Source organism: Capsaspora owczarzaki (assembly GCF_000151315.2).
Source record: "Capsaspora owczarzaki ATCC 30864 unplaced genomic scaffold supercont2.3, whole genome shotgun sequence".
Lineage (NCBI taxonomy): Eukaryota > Filasterea > Ministeriida > Capsasporidae > Capsaspora > Capsaspora owczarzaki.
Genome location: NW_011887294.1, coordinates 1154601 through 1169607, shown reverse-complemented (window position 1 = coordinate 1169607; position 15007 = coordinate 1154601). Strand labels below are relative to the sequence as shown.

The 15007-nt window shown below is 54.0% G+C and overlaps 2 protein-coding genes across 3 annotated transcripts; both read left to right on the top strand.

Annotated features, from left to right (window-relative positions):
- Positions 1-32: 32 nt before the first annotated feature.
- Positions 33-5225, top strand: CAOG_02349. Of its 2 annotated transcripts, none has more exons than XM_004349049.2 (7): positions 33-70; positions 900-3417; positions 3542-3681; positions 3793-3975; positions 4071-4230; positions 4350-4468; positions 4597-5225. In XM_004349049.2, the coding sequence occupies exons 2-7, from the start codon at positions 978-980 to the stop codon at positions 5074-5076; spliced, it is 3522 nt and encodes a 1173-aa protein (XP_004349099.1). In that variant the 5' UTR covers positions 33-70; positions 900-977; the 3' UTR covers positions 5077-5225. The 2 variants fall into 2 exon arrangements, with proteins under 2 accessions (XP_004349099.1, XP_011270158.1); XM_011271856.1 differs by having other exon boundaries at positions 38-74; positions 4597-5212.
- A 1291-nt stretch (positions 5226-6516) lies between these two features.
- On the top strand, positions 6517-14905 carry CAOG_02348 (hypothetical protein). Its single transcript, XM_004349048.2, has 8 exons — positions 6517-6849; positions 7961-8159; positions 8268-8406; positions 8488-8957; positions 9046-9254; positions 9348-9493; positions 9639-10210; positions 10572-14905. The coding sequence occupies exons 1-8, from the start codon at positions 6563-6565 to the stop codon at positions 14778-14780; spliced, it is 6231 nt and encodes a 2076-aa protein (XP_004349098.2). The 5' UTR covers positions 6517-6562; the 3' UTR covers positions 14781-14905.
- The last annotated feature ends 102 nt before the right edge of the window (positions 14906-15007 follow it).

Sequence of the window (15007 nt, the reverse complement as noted above, 5' to 3'; positions counted from 1 at the left end):
TTTTTTTTTTTTTTTTTTTTTTGAACTTGGTACGCGTCGTTCATTCATTCCACAACTCTTCGTTCGCTTGGTTTGTTCGTTGCCCACTACTGGCGATGGGTCGTCGCCTTTCCCCCGCTCCCAGTTCCCCCATCATCATCGCTTCTCACCCGCCCTTGCCTCCGAAACCCCCAATCCCCGTCCCTGAGCATCGAGAGGGTGGTCGAATGAGTGCTGCGACGGGGCTTGAATGTGCGACGCGCCTCCTCGTTCTGCGACACCCTTCCCCCCCCTTCATCTTGACTTTCTGACCAAGAGTGCATTGTTGACCAGTCCTTCTCTGCTTGTGCTGGATGCCCGTCCGACCCCAGCACCCCCCCCTGTCCGTTGGAGGGGGTATCTTTGGTCCCTCAGCCAGAATAGAATGGATGCGGTCTTTTTTTTTTTTTTTTTTTTTTTTTCCGAGTTTCAGCCTCTCTTCTTCTTTGCCTCTGTGATGGGTGTTTTCTGGGGAGGGGGGTTTTCCTATTCAACAGCTGTACCCTCCGTGGACTCTTCAGCAGCCCCCCCCCTTGTCAGTTTCCACGGTGCTTTGTGCCGTTCGCTCTGCATTGAACCGGCTATTCCGCTTTTTTGAAGTTTTTTTTTTTTTTTTTTTTTTTTTTTTTAGTTTTTTTTTTTGGTTCCAAAAGTAAACAAGCAATTTTTTAAAACCAAAAAAAAAAAAAAAAAATAAAAAAATAACCAAAACAGCATTTTCATTCATATTCACAATCACAGTCAGTGGGGAATGATGATCGATGACAACGTGCGCTTGTTTGCTGTGGAATTGTCGATTACAGGTCGCTCGTGAGGTGTTGCTCGTGGTCGGCTTGGGTTTTGTGTTGCGCTGACTTTTATGGCACGTTTTCTTCTGACAGGTTGAAAATCGTCCCGACTCTTCGTCGCCGTGCACTGTTTTTTTGTTGAGACAACCGAGGGATTTTGTTGACGCAGGCATGCAAGACGAGGTCACTCAGCTCAAGGCAAGAGTCGCCGAACTGGAGGCCGAGCGGGAGTCGATGGCTGCGCGCATCGCGAGTCTTGAAACCGAGAATGCACGCTTGACTCTTCAGGTTGCCGCATCGCCATCATCATCGGCTCCCGAGCAGGCTTCTGCAAGGGCGACGGATGGTGACACACCAGCACAATTCATGGACGAGAGTGACTGCGAGCCAGACTCGACAGAGCCAGCGGCACCGAGCTCAGACGAAGAACAACTAAACTTGGCGGAGTTGGCTGCTCGCGCAACCGAGTTGTACGAACTGTGCCACACGCCAGAGACAGGACCCTTGGTCGCAGACAGGACAACGAAAAGCGGGGTGGCAATGCCACGCACATTTGTTGCTCGTGAGCTTGTGAGCGTGTTGGTCAAGTCCGGGGTTGCGGCAACGCGCGCGCAAGCAGTCACATTGGGCCGGCGCTTGCAATCACGTAGTTTGATCTGGCATCCCGCTTCGCACAACACAGTCACCTTCCGCGACCGAACACTGCTCTTTCGATTCGCGGTCGATGCCACTGAAACCGACGAGCAGCACAAGGCGCACGACCAGCCCAAGCAGCAGCAGCAGCAGGAGCAGCAGCAGGAGCATGAGCAGGAGCAGGAGCACGAGCAGCAGGCTGCCGCTGCGTCCGAGCACGCTTCATCTCTCACACAACGAGCTGTATTTACCATTGGAGGTGTGACGGAGTCTGAGAGCGGCGACAATCCCTCGTCCAAAAGCTCGAGCAACTTGAATCTTTCACTTCCCCCGCACCCACTGGAGGCTGAGCGCTCCGTGTCTGTCACCGAACTCCACGAACTACTCTCCCCCACGCGCATTGAGGTTCAGCCACCCTCCTTGGCTCCACCAAGCCCGACACGGCGCCACACGTCCGACCCCGATCTCTCGATGACGCTCGGCGATGAAGCTCTTGCCAGCCCGTCGGAAAAGCCCGGGGGCTTGCAGCTGCCCACAGCAACCCGCCGTCGAGCCAACACACTTACTGGGCGCAATTCGACACACTTTGAAAATATCGAACTTTCCGGCGACCTTCAAGAGCTCGTTCGTCAAGGGACGTTGAAGCGCTATCTCGGCGGCGAGCATTTCGAGAAGGCTGCTATCACGATTCAGCGCTTTTATCGCCACCACAAGCTACGAACGCGCTTCCGCGACGTTGTTCGTCGTGGACTAGCCAATTCGCATTCTCCGGCCGCGACAGTGCGGACTTTGACCTTGACGGGCTCGTTGCACTCTTCGCTATCCACATCTCACGAGTCTCTCCCAATGGTCGTTGACATTACACCAATGTCTGCACGACCCTCGATGGCCACCGCGCTCTCGCCCTTCCTTCCGAGTGCTGGCGACACCAGCTCGTTGGTTGACAATGTCTCGCTGACCGACAACGTCTCTCTTGCCGACAGCGACGACGATTCATCGCCTTCTCCGCATCGTTCGCAAGCTGGGGACGAAGATCGCGGGCTGGTCCGTTCGCCCAGTGGCTCATCGCTCGCCTCGCAATCTTCGGAGGCGCTTGGTGCCGCTACCGAGTCCACCGACAGCGGTGCTGCATCACCCGTGCCTGCCAAGTCCGCTGGCGTCAGCCCCTCCTCGTCCACCAATCTTAGCGCCAGCAACTCTCGACCCACCATGTGCCAACGACTGCTTGCCCAGCTCCGACCCCTCAGCTTTGGCCCTGGACACACGCTTGCCGTCAGCAGCCCCGGCAGCGATTCGTCCTTTGACTCCTTCCGCAGCAGTGGCAGTGGGGGCAGTTTTGATTCCTCGACCGACGCCAGCGAAACATCGTCCCTTTCCGTCGAGGGCGGACTGAGCACCCCGCGGACGTCGAAAGGCAGCGGCACGGTCGCCCCTGGGACTCCTGCTCCTTCGGTGCCCGGGCAAATCGATATCAGCCACCGTACCGTGAGCGAAGACCACGCGAAAACTCGTCAAGTACGCATTGCCATTCACAAGTTTAACTGCGACAGCAAAAAGGGCATGCTGTACCTCATCGACAAGGGGTTTGTCCTTGAGAAGCCTCGGCATGTTGCCTTCTTCCTCATGCGCCAGCCAGGTCTGAGCAAAGCCATGATTGGTGAATACCTTGGCGAAAACAAAGAGTTCAATTTGCAAGTGTTGGATTGCTTTTCGAGCATGGTCGAAATGTCGGGCAAGACGTTTGACGAGGCGCTTCGTGCCTACTTGTCCAGCTTCCGGCTTCCCGGAGAGGCGCAAAAGATTGATCGCATGATGAACACGTTTGCGCAGCGGTACACTCAAGCCAACCCCGAAGCCTTCGCAACGGTGGACGCTGCGTATGTGCTCGCCTATTCGACCGTCATGCTCAACACGGACGTGCACAATCCGTCTGTCAAGCACAAGATGACCCAGAGTGATTTTGTTAAGAACAATCGCGGTGAGTATTGCCCTTCTGTTTTCGTCTTTGGTTGTTGTTGTTGAGACCCTTCTGCATCTGACGCTTGGCGTAACGAAAAACAAATACTCTGCCGTTTGCTTGTCTTTTTTGTTGGACAAAACAGGTATCAACAACAATGCAGACTTCCCTCGAGTCTTTTTGGAGGGAATTTATGATCGTATCGCATCGAATGAGATTCTTGCGGGCGAGGACCACGTCAAAGAGGTTGAGCGAATTGCTGGCAATATTGTTGGCAACGTTCCAGTAAGTGCATTCGGAGCGGTGGCATTCGGAGCGGTGGCATTTGGTTTGGTTTCTTATTCGGACACTGACTGGTTTTTTGTCCCCATCATCATTGCACACCTTCCGACACAGCTTCTCGCCATTCCTCAACGACACTTTGTTCGGATGGCGAATTTCGTCGAGGTGCTGGATGTCTCACAGCGGATTCCGAAGGGCAAGCACATCCGAACACTCTATTTATTCAACGACATGCTGTTGATTACAAAACCGTCCCGAAGCACGCTGACCGTGCCCGCCCATCAAATTGCTCCCAAGGTCCGTTTGTTGTGTTTATGACGTTTTGTTCGACCTCGTGCGAGACCGATCACTGACTGAAATGGGCCGCTTTTCTTTTGGTGACGTTTGCACAGCCCGCGGACAAGCAGGCAAAAGGAGCACCTGCGCCAGCACCATCATCATCTGCAGCCCATGCCTCCAATGCCGTCCGCACAGTCTCAGTTCCTCGGTTCCTATTCCGCAATTCATTCCCATTGCTTGGGCTCCAAATCCGTCTGATGACTCCAACCAAATGTACGTTTGTGAATTTCGCTTGTGCGTGGTCTTTGTGGCTTTGACTGACAAGTCACTGTGTTGTGTTTGTGTCGTTTTGGTTTGTCTTTTTTTTTTTCGGGGGGGGGGGCGGTGCGCAGACCACAATGAATTGTTTGAGCTGCAAGATTTCCACGGAACTCCGCTAATCTTGTTGAAGGCCGAGAAGCCCCAGGAGAAGCTCGACTTTTTGTCTGTGCTTCAGGACATGATTGAAGAGGTATGCGGGTTTGTTGTGTGTGTGTTCATATTTTGCTCAGCTTGATGGTCTGTGTTCCTTGTGTTGCATGCGAGGCAATTGAGCACTTCTAACCATTCATGATTGCCCCCACAAATTTTCTGTCACAGAATGCCGAGATTGACGCAGAACGCCTCGCCGAGATGGAGAAGGCGTTGGTCACAAAATCGCCGTCATCGTCCTCCACACACAACGCGCCCTTTTCCACTTCTTCATCCCCGCATGGATCTTCAAATGCGCTCGTCGATAGCGATTTGAAGCGGGCGGCCGATGTGCGAAGCTCAAAGCGATTCCGAATGCCATTTATGGCCAACAACAAGCGCACCAGCCTCGGCTCTGCGAGCACCATGGGTCTCCCGCCGCCCTCCACTACGTCCCTCGCACCAAGCACACATTCAGAGACATCGGTGTCGTTGAACGATGCCGACGAGAAGCGTTCTATCGTCACTTCCCGGTCTGGAGGGTCGCTGGCTTCCTCCGTGTCCACCGAGAGCACCTCTTCCGGCGCAGCCTCCAATGGCTCCCAAACTCGCAGCTCCGAGGCTATTGCTACCTCAACGGCGCCTTCCCCTGCAACTGTTCAGACATAGTGACTTTTATTTTGGCTCGTCGCTCTTTTCTTCTTACAACCGGGGCGGCCGGGAATTGAACAATTGATTTGTGTTAGCATTTGTGAAGAGTCACCAAGTATGCTATTTTGTATTTCAATACTTTGGAAATCATGAATGCTAGTTTGCGGGACAAAGGATGCGGATACACTCGACCTGCATTCCATCCAACAAAGGAATCGAGGAGACAGCAGCTCCTTTCCCCTAGACTTTCATGCAAGGTTGGCGAATTTATTTTGAACGATCTTCCAAGCGAATGTACATGGCTTGGGTCGCCGGTAAAATCAGGCGTGAGGGAAGTGCGAGAGCATCGGTCACCAATTTTTTTTTGTAAAACAAACAGTGACTCATTTCGAATCAACAGCCTCTTGATCTTTCTTCTCTTCGACAGATGATGAGGCTATTGTTGATGGTGTAGGATCTCGACCAACTCTTGGGGGGGGCGGGGAGGAGTGATTGGCCGATCGCATGACCGCAGAATTCGCCGCCAGAAAGCGTGAAATAAGCGCTTGATGGCCAGAGAGCCTTTGCTTCGGTGTCCCCACTTGTTCATTCGCCGTTTCATCCTCGCACACACACAGATGCATGCTATAGAGTCTGGCGGAATCGACCGACCCGTGTGAGTGAGCGTATTTGGGAATTTTCAAATAATTGTTTTTTGTTGTCGTGATTTTTTTTTTGTTGTGGGTTGTCCTTCGTTGCGCTTGTCCGATGCTCCGCTGATTTCACCAGCCGCTGCAAATCTACCTCACCCATCACCCGAGACACGTTTAACACGGTTGGCTCAGCTACAATCGGACAGAGTGCGAGCGAGATCGTCAAATCCCAACAGGAACCTGATCCAGCAAAATTTAAAAAAAAAGAAGCAAAAACCCCAAAACCCTTGTTTTATTACCCCCGAAGCACACGATTCAGCATGCAGACCACAGCATCTTGGTTTGAGGGCAAGCATTTTGTGTTTTGGTGCAATGCAGCGACGCACAGCTCCGAGCGACGAGTGGAAGTTTGAAGAAAAACAACAAAATAGCACCCCACATGCTTCAACCACTGGCACTTGTTTTGATTTTGGCTCGATTTTTATCCTGGCGAATTTTTCGAGTTTCTCTTTCCACAAGCGCAAGACCAACTATTTTCTCGTGACGAGACAATGTCATGCTACAATAGCACATGGAACATACAAACCGAGCACGTTACGCTTCTGTAGTTGTTGGATCACGTTCGAGTGTTTTTTTTTTTTTCTCTCTTTTTTTTTTTTTTTTTTCTCGTGTTTTGGCCGTCCTCTCCTTGCCACACAAAGACTCGGAAAGAATGCAAGCACACACACACTCAAAAAGCACAAAATGCACAAGCGAAACCTTGCACGAAAGCCCATCAACACCACAACAACTTCGGGACTTGGTTTTGCAACTTTCAGTCGTCATTGCGGGAAATAGACAAGTACATTGATTTTCTCTTTTCATCGCATACTATGGCCATGTCGCACAGCTCTGGTGCTTCGTCGACGGCTGCCGCTTCCACTCCAGGCGCCGCTCAGGCTGGCACCAAGCCTGCTCAGGCTGGCCGGAAGAGCAGCGGCGCCGGGGTCGTGCAGAACGGGAGCACCGAAGGCTCCAAGCACAAGTCCGCCGACACGGCAGCTATGTCAAGCTTGGCGTCGTTCATGTCCCAGCCCTTCACGCGGCCTCCGGAAGCTCCTGTATTTCGTCCAACCGAAGAGGAATTTTCCGATTGTCTTGCATACATTGCCTCGATTCGGTAGGTCGAAAACACAAGAGCCGTGTTTGTTGTCGTTTTTGAGTGAAAGGCGTTTTTTCGTGTTTTTTTGTGTTTTTTTTTTTTCCTTTTTTTTTTTTTCCAAAGTTGCTTGCGATATACGATTTATTGCGGCATGACGGCAGCGCTACACTCCGCCAGCCAAGACGATTTATTCTATTATCAGGTCCCAGACCTTTTTGGCGATGCGGCATGGCGGGTTGCCTCATCTCGATCGACATGTATTTTGCACTGCATCGACAAGCAGACGACTGGGACTTTTTTTTTTTTTTTTTTTTTTTTTTTTCGCGATTGGGCGGCACTCTGCTGCCACCACGCGTCCCCCACCAGCGCGCGAATGGCCTTCTCCCGCTTTCCGCATACACACCAGTTGCTTTGTTCTCGTGTTGCGTCGCCGCCAGCCCCGCAAGCGCGTCCACGGTCTTGCTTTCGCCCTCAGTAGAGTCAGCTTGTGTTCCACGGCTTTTTTTTTTCAATGTTCCCGCCTTTTTTTTTTTTTTTTTTTTTTTTTGGAGGCGCCGTTCTTTCGCCTCGCCACTGGCCGCATGCGGCCTTTTGGACGGCTGCGTCACGTGGCAAGAGCGTGAGTGGCTCTGAAGACCGCAGAGCTCTTGCTGCTGCGCCGCCCATCCCGCCTCGCCGCTGGTCCTTGAGTGCCACAGTCAAGTATTTCGTTTTCGACGTTCCGCACTTTTTCCAACATTTTTTTTCTACTCCTTCAGTATGCGGTTTACAGTTTCGACAAAAAACATAAAAACACAAACCGACACACAATGGTGCTAGTCATGCATTTCGGCAACTTGCAAAGCCTATCTTGATGGGTTGGCGACTTCAACCACGCAGTTTCGGGTAATAATTTCCTAAAACGCCAGCTCGCCGGGAAAATTGGTCCTTGTTATCTCTGCTTTGTCTTTGTGTGCTATCGAAACCTTCGGACTCGGCATTTACCCAGGGGAGATGTGGCTGGAGGACTTGGGGGCGATCCTTCAATGATTTTTTTGTTGTTTGGTTTTTTGTGTTTCTTTAGTCGTTGAACCGCTTCTCACCTTGACTCTTTCTCATCTTTTCGCATTGGAACCCTGTCAAATGACAGAGAGGAAGCCGAAAAGTATGGCATCTGCAAAATCATTCCTCCAGCAAATTGGAAACCTCCGTTCGCCATCGACCTGGACAAGTTTGTTTTTCCAACGCGCAAGCAACAGCTGAACGAACTCGATGGCACTTCGCGCGTGCGGCGCAACTTTTTGGCCATGATCACCAAGTATTGGAGCTTGCAAGGGTCTCCTTTGCAGGTACGCCGTGACGACAGCTATTTTATCGACCGCTTTTCGATTGTGTTGAATCTTACCTATTGTGATCTGTGCCCGGTGGCCGCTTGACGGGTTTTGTTCTGCTGCCAGTCCATGCCGATGATTGGAACGCAAAAGGTCGATTTGTACACGCTTCGCAACATTGTCAAGCGATGGGGTGGGCTTCAAGCCGTGACTTATGGTCGCCGATGGGACGAACTGGCGACCGTCATGGGCTTGGCCTCGGAAGGTAAAGAACGATCGCCCTTGATTTGACACCGTGCATGCCGCGTGGATCTTGTCGGTTGCTCACGTCCATCAGCACACATAGGCCAACGCCCGACACCTGGAGAGTCTCTGCGGTCCGTCTACGAGGCCATCGTCAACCCGTTTGACATTTTCGACACGCACGTCCTCAAGAGTGGCAACAAACAGGCGAACGGAGCGTCGAACAATAGCGGAGGCCGCATGAGCGGTGGACGCATGAGCGGCGGACGCATGGGTGGCGGTCGGATGAGCCACGAGTCCTCCACGGAGAGCTTGGATTCTGCTGGCCGGATTGATGCGCTTCTTCGACAGGAAGGGTCTCTTGAAACGCCAGCGTCTCCCAAGCCTGCTCCACCAGTTCCGGCTGAGCACCCTCCGCCAGGCGATGTGTGCGAAGTTTGCCTGCGACCCGACGATGAGAGCAAAATCATTCTATGCGACAGCTGCGACCATGGTTATCACGTATATTGCCTCCATCCACCGTTGCCGCGCGTCCCAGACGGTGACTGGTATTGTCCACTCTGCATGAAGAAGGTGAGCGATTGGCAGCTTCGTTGAACTTTTTTGGTTTCGTCAGTATTCAACAGCAGACTCATGTTCTTGTTGGGTTTTGCTGCTTTAGCAAATGGAGGAGACCATACAGCCATACGGCTTTGACCAAAACACACCCATCTCGTTGGGCAAATTCAAAGTGATTGCCGACAAGTTTAAAATCTCGCGCTTTGGCTCCCTTGACGTTCCGAGCGAGGTTGTCGAGCAAGAGTTTTGGAAGCTAGTGTCCGATTTCGACCACTCTGTGACTGTTCAGTATGGCTCAGATCTTCACTCAAAGTAAGGGGCAATGTTGCAACGTGTCGATGGATGCTGTGAGTTCCAAGCACTCAAACTAATTGTCGTGGTTGGTTGGATCTCGACCCCATGCAGCATTTACGGCTCTGGTTTCCCGCACAAGGATCGGCCAGAGACGTGCAAAGGTGTCGATCCGAGCTATGTGCACTCTGGCTGGAACATGAACAATGTCGCCTTCCAGCAGCGTTCCCTTCTCGCTTATTTTCAGAATGCCATCGTTGGTATGTACAGCGGCCACAGAACCTTTTGGCATTTGTTGTGGAGTTGACAGGGGCCAGAGCGTATGCAAGCACGAGCGATTTCTCATTTTTTGGATTTCCCTCTTCTTTGGTCTTTTTTTTTTTTCCCTCCCCTTCGGCTTGGCAGGGATGATGGTGCCGTGGTGTTACGTCGGCATGTGTTTTAGCTCATTTTGCTGGCATTACGAGGATCACTGGGCCTACTCGATCAACTACAATCATTGGGGCGCACCCAAGACTTGGTACGGTATCGCTGGCAGCGACGCGGATCTTTTCGAGGAGACAATGCGCGCTGCCGTCCCGGAGCTGTTCGACCAAAACCCAAATCTCCTGTATTCCCTTGTCACCTTGTTATCGCCCTCCGTGTTGATGAAGTGCGGTGTCCGTGTGTGCCGCACTGACCAGCATGCTGGCGAGTTTGTCGTCACATTCCCGGCCGCCTATCACGCTGGTTTCAATCACGGCTTGAACTTTGCCGAAGCCGTCAATTTTCTCCTCGCCGACTGGATTCCCATGGGCGCTCGGTGTCTCGAGCGGTATCGCCTCGATCGCCACACTCCTGTTCTCGCGTTTGAAGAGCTCATTTTTAAAGCAGCTCGAAGCGCCTCTCAGCTTGACGAGCAGACCGCCATCCAAGTCCACAATGCATCCAAGCTCATCTTCGAGAAGGAGATTGAGCTGCGGCAGCAAATTGAGCGCGTAGGTTTTTTTTTTTTTTTTTTTTTTTCCCCCTCCGCTCTCTGCTGTTGTGAACGTCTTCTCTCCTGCCCCCTTTGTGCTCACGCCAGCTTTTTGGCTGTCTTGTCACCACTTCAACCCCTCATTTCCCCCATCTCACACACACACACACACACACACACACACACACACACACACACACACACACACACACACACACACACACACACACACACACACACACACACACACACACACACACACACACACACACACACACACACACACACACACACACACACACACACACACACACACACACACACACACACACACACACACACACACACACACACACACACACACACACACACACACACAGGACTATCCCGGCATCAAAACGGTCAAAGGAGTTTTATTTGAGAAAATTCCGGATGACGACCGCACGTGCTTTGTCTGCAACGCATTGTGCTTCAATTCGTCGTTGCAATGCGCTTGTGGTCTGCCCACCCGAATGACATGTCTGCAGCACGCCTCTGAGCTTTGTCGCAAGTGTGCAGCTTCGGATCGATCACTCAACATCCGCTTCGATCCGTCCGAGATGGATTCAGTGTTGAATTTGCTCTTGTCTCAACTCGAGTACTATCAGACATGGGTGACCAGCACTCGCGAATTGCTTGCTCGCACCAGCCAGCCAGACAACCATCCCACGCTGGAGGAGCTGGAGCACCAGCTCACGTCTGCTGCGGGCATGTCTCCCCAGCATCCAGAGATGCAGCAGTTGCAAGCTACGGTGTCCAAGGCCCGCCGACTTGTCAGCCATCACCAACTCGTCCTGGCACCGCGACAGCGTACTTCCAGACGCGAAGCGCAGCCAGCGACCAATCCGTCTCTGACCGGATCGATCGTTGTCACTTCCACGCCATTGACCGCGTCGGCTCGCACGTCGCTCGTGTCTTCCAGCGATTTGGCCAACTGGAAGACGGATGTTGAGACCATCGGCGTCCAACTGCATTTTGACTCTAGTGCGATGAACCAAGTTGTCCAAAACCACCTGGATCGGCAGCAGAAAATCTTGTCGATTGCCTACGCGTCACTGCAGCTCTTGAAGCAGCCGGGCTCAACCTCGCCGCTCGAAACCGCCATTGTCGATCGCATCAACAAGATCATTCCGGATGGCCTCAACAATGCAAAGCTGTTTGGAAGCTCGAGCAATAACGACATGCGGCGATCCAAGCACGAGATTCTGCTGACTGCGTCCAGTGTCCTTTGTCGTCGCTTTGATGACACGTGTATTGCAGAGTTTGAGTCCTTCCACCCGACAGTTGCCACGCTTCCCGCGGACGCTGCGGACGCTGCCTCTGAGAGCGAGGGAGGCTCCTTTTTGCCGTCGCTCGATTTTGTGGTCGATCACTTCCTGCCCGACCTGTATGTGTTTTACACCTGGGCAAGCGACTTTCCTGTTGCCATTGATGATATCGTCCTTCTCGAGGAGGTGATTGGCCTGGTTCAGTGGTTTGTCGACATGCGCACCCTGCTCATGAACTACAGCATCCCGTACCCGGCGCTTTCTGCGTTACTGACAAAGGATCCTCGCGCGGCTCGCAACCAGCGACTGCTCGAGACCATTGAGACTCTTCTCATCTCACCTGCAGCACGCCGTGTGTGTGAAGTCGCCGAAAGGTTGCGAGCGGAATGTCGCCAGTTGTTGCCAGCGCTACCAGCGTCGCTCGTCCACGCAACCTCCACCGCCGCTGCCGCCGCCGTCGACACGGATGCCGCGGCAACGCAGGGCCTCAAGCGCAGCGCAAGCGACAACAACGGTCCCGACGGCCTGTCCAGCAACGGGGATGCGGTTGCGCGGCTGTCTGCCCCGCTGCATTCGTACAACCAACTTCCAGCAAACACCATCTTCCCCACCTCTGACGCGACAACCTCTAGTCCCGTTTCAGCGGGCCCTCTCTCCCGGACATCCAAGCCGCACGTTGTCGAAGCCCGCCGTGATTTGCTGCACGAGCAGCGCGCGCAACAGGAGGCGTACTACCAAGCCAAGCGGCAAGCTAAAATGGAGGCGCTACGGGCAGAAGCCGTGGCCAACGGTACGCTCCCTGACCTAGCGGCCTTGCAACGCTGCGTTGATCGCGTGGCGCGCCATCGCCTGAAGCTGGAAGAGTCCGAGCAATTGCAAGACTGCATTCGCAAGGCTCGTGCCTGGACTACGGCGCATACGAATGCCACACGAGATGCGTTCCACGCAGCTATCATTCCGGGCTTGGACTTTGGGTCGGAAGCGCAAAAGCAACTGGAAGAAACGTACCAGCTGACGACCCGAGCGCGAACCGCGCCGTCCATCATCATTGCCCAGGAGCTCTTGTCGCGAGCAAACGACCTGTTTGTCGTGCTCCCTGGCCTTGAGTTCTGGGAGGGAAAGATGGAGGCATCGGCCAATTGGCTGCGTCGCGTCGTCGATGCGTTTGTCCGGCCTCCCGAAGCTGAAGCCGAGGCGTATCGCCGCCGCCCTGTTTTCGAGGTTGCCAGCGAGCTGGCCGCCATCATGTGGTCGCCCGCTCGCTCGTTGCAAGAGGTGCTTGCACTCCGCGAGCGGAACGAGGTGGAAGACCGGACGGAGGTCTGCGTCTGCAAAACCCGCATGCGCGGAATCATGTCTTGCTGTGAAGTGTGCAGCGATTGGTTTCACAATGCCTGCATGGGATTGCCAATCAACATGCAGTCGAACGTGCGGTTTTTGTGCCCCAAATGCTGTCGTACAGCGCGGCCGTCGCTTTCGGTGGCCATGTCGCTGTTGGACGAGTACAAGGCTAACATTCCGTTGTACATTCCGCTCGCAGACATCATCGGTCGAGAGATTTTGCCCACGTTGAGGTGGCAAGAGCACGCCACATCGCTGCTCTTTCGGCTTGGCGCTCGCGATCTCGCATCCGAGAACCAACTTGATGAACTAGAGGCGCGACTGATTGAGGGCGATCTCCTCGAACTCACCACGCCCGAGTACTCGCAGATTATTCTGGTTGCGCACCAGGTGGAGCTTGCGCTTTCGCAGGAGCGCTTTGTCGATTTTTCAGCCGTTCCGCACGTCCCCGAAGCCGCCGTGGTTGCCAAGCCGAGCAAGCGTCCGCTTTCGGATCCAGAGGAGCCACCCCGCCCTTCCAGTACTATCAAGCGATCGCGCGCGGAGGTTGTTGCCAGCGCGTCGGAGCGTGTCCCTGCGATCGTTCCTGTGGCAAATGAAACCATCCCTGACTTTGAAGAACGCCCCGTCAGCGAGACCGAAATGGAAGTGGAGAGCGATGGCGATCCCAACGAAGCTCAGGACCCGCACGAAGCTCAGGCCAGCACTCCGCCTCATCAGGCTGAGGATCTTTTGGAAGAAATGCGGAAGGCTGCACCAGAGCTTGATGACAATGAGCTCCGCCGCATTGCAAACACAGTGAAAAGAAATCGTGGACGTCCACGAAAATTCCCAGCAACACCCGAAAGCGCGCGCAGGTACCTCATCCGCAAAGCTCGGCTCCAAGGTGCGCAGGTGCGCGAGCTTGCTAATCGCGAAACTTGGCGCCAGGAGCGGATTGCCTTGGCCCTCCGTCACAAGATGGTCAACGAACAGGCCGGCGTGCTTCCAACGCAAGATGGCATCCAGACGTACTCGACCCGAAACCCTGCCCGGCTGACCAAGCAGTACTGCATTTGCCGCAAGCCCGAGTCGGGCTACATGATTCGCTGCATCCATTGCGAAGAGTGGTTTCACGGCAAGTGCATTGGGCTCGATTTGCGCAACTCGGCAAACATCAACAGTTATGTTTGCGACGAGTGTTCGCGCAAAGCGTCGCCACAAATGCGCTCTTTTGAGACCATCTCAGAGGCCCAGAAACTCAAACTCAAAGACTCGAGGCCAGCCACACCCGCTGCTGCAAACAGCCCCGTGCCCGGCTCAACGGAGCCTGTGCTCCCTGCTATTCGGTTTATTCCGAGTCCCAAAAAGCAAGAGCTGGCCCAGTCGTCCTCCACAACCCCGCAGCAGCATCCGCCGCGACCACCACCACCACCGCAACCCCAGGCGCAGCCCGTGGCTCTCCCAGCAGCTTCGCAACACCGACCGACTGCCGCTCAAGCAGCCCAGCAGCACCCGCCAACACATCCATCTCAGCGGCCGCCACATCCATCCCCAGCATCGCAACCAATGCCATATCCGCCACCCCCTCCGATGCCCATGGTTCCGCCAATGCCCGTACCGCCTTACGGCGTGCCTCCGGCGATGCCGCCAGTGGCATCTGCTGCAGATCCCTACGCGGGCTATTACGGCATGCAAATGCCTGGGTACGACGCGTATGCTGCTCAGTACTATGCGTCCTTGGCTGCGCACAGCCAGCACTATCCCCATTACATGATGCCCCCGCCCGCGTCGGATCCCGCTGCTCACGCCAGCATGTACGGCGGCTACTACTACCCACCCGCTCCACCACCCGCCCCTGCCATGCCGCACCCAGTGATCCCTCCTCCGCCTCCTCCGGTGGTTCCTGGCGTCGCCGCTCCTTACTACTATCCCTACCCTTACTATCCTCCTCCGATGTAGTGCAGGAGCATGCACTTGAACTCTTTTGATACCCTTTTTTGTTTTTGTTTTGACTGGCAATGAATGTTTGTTTTTGATTGATGATGACGACTTTGTGCGATAAAGTAACCCTGTCGTGTTTTTTCTCCTCTCCCCCCCCTCGGTTGACGGGCTTGTGCCGGTTTGCTCTCATTTCATCAGGTACAATCTACACATGATGGGTGTGTGTGTGGGGAGGGGTTTGTTTT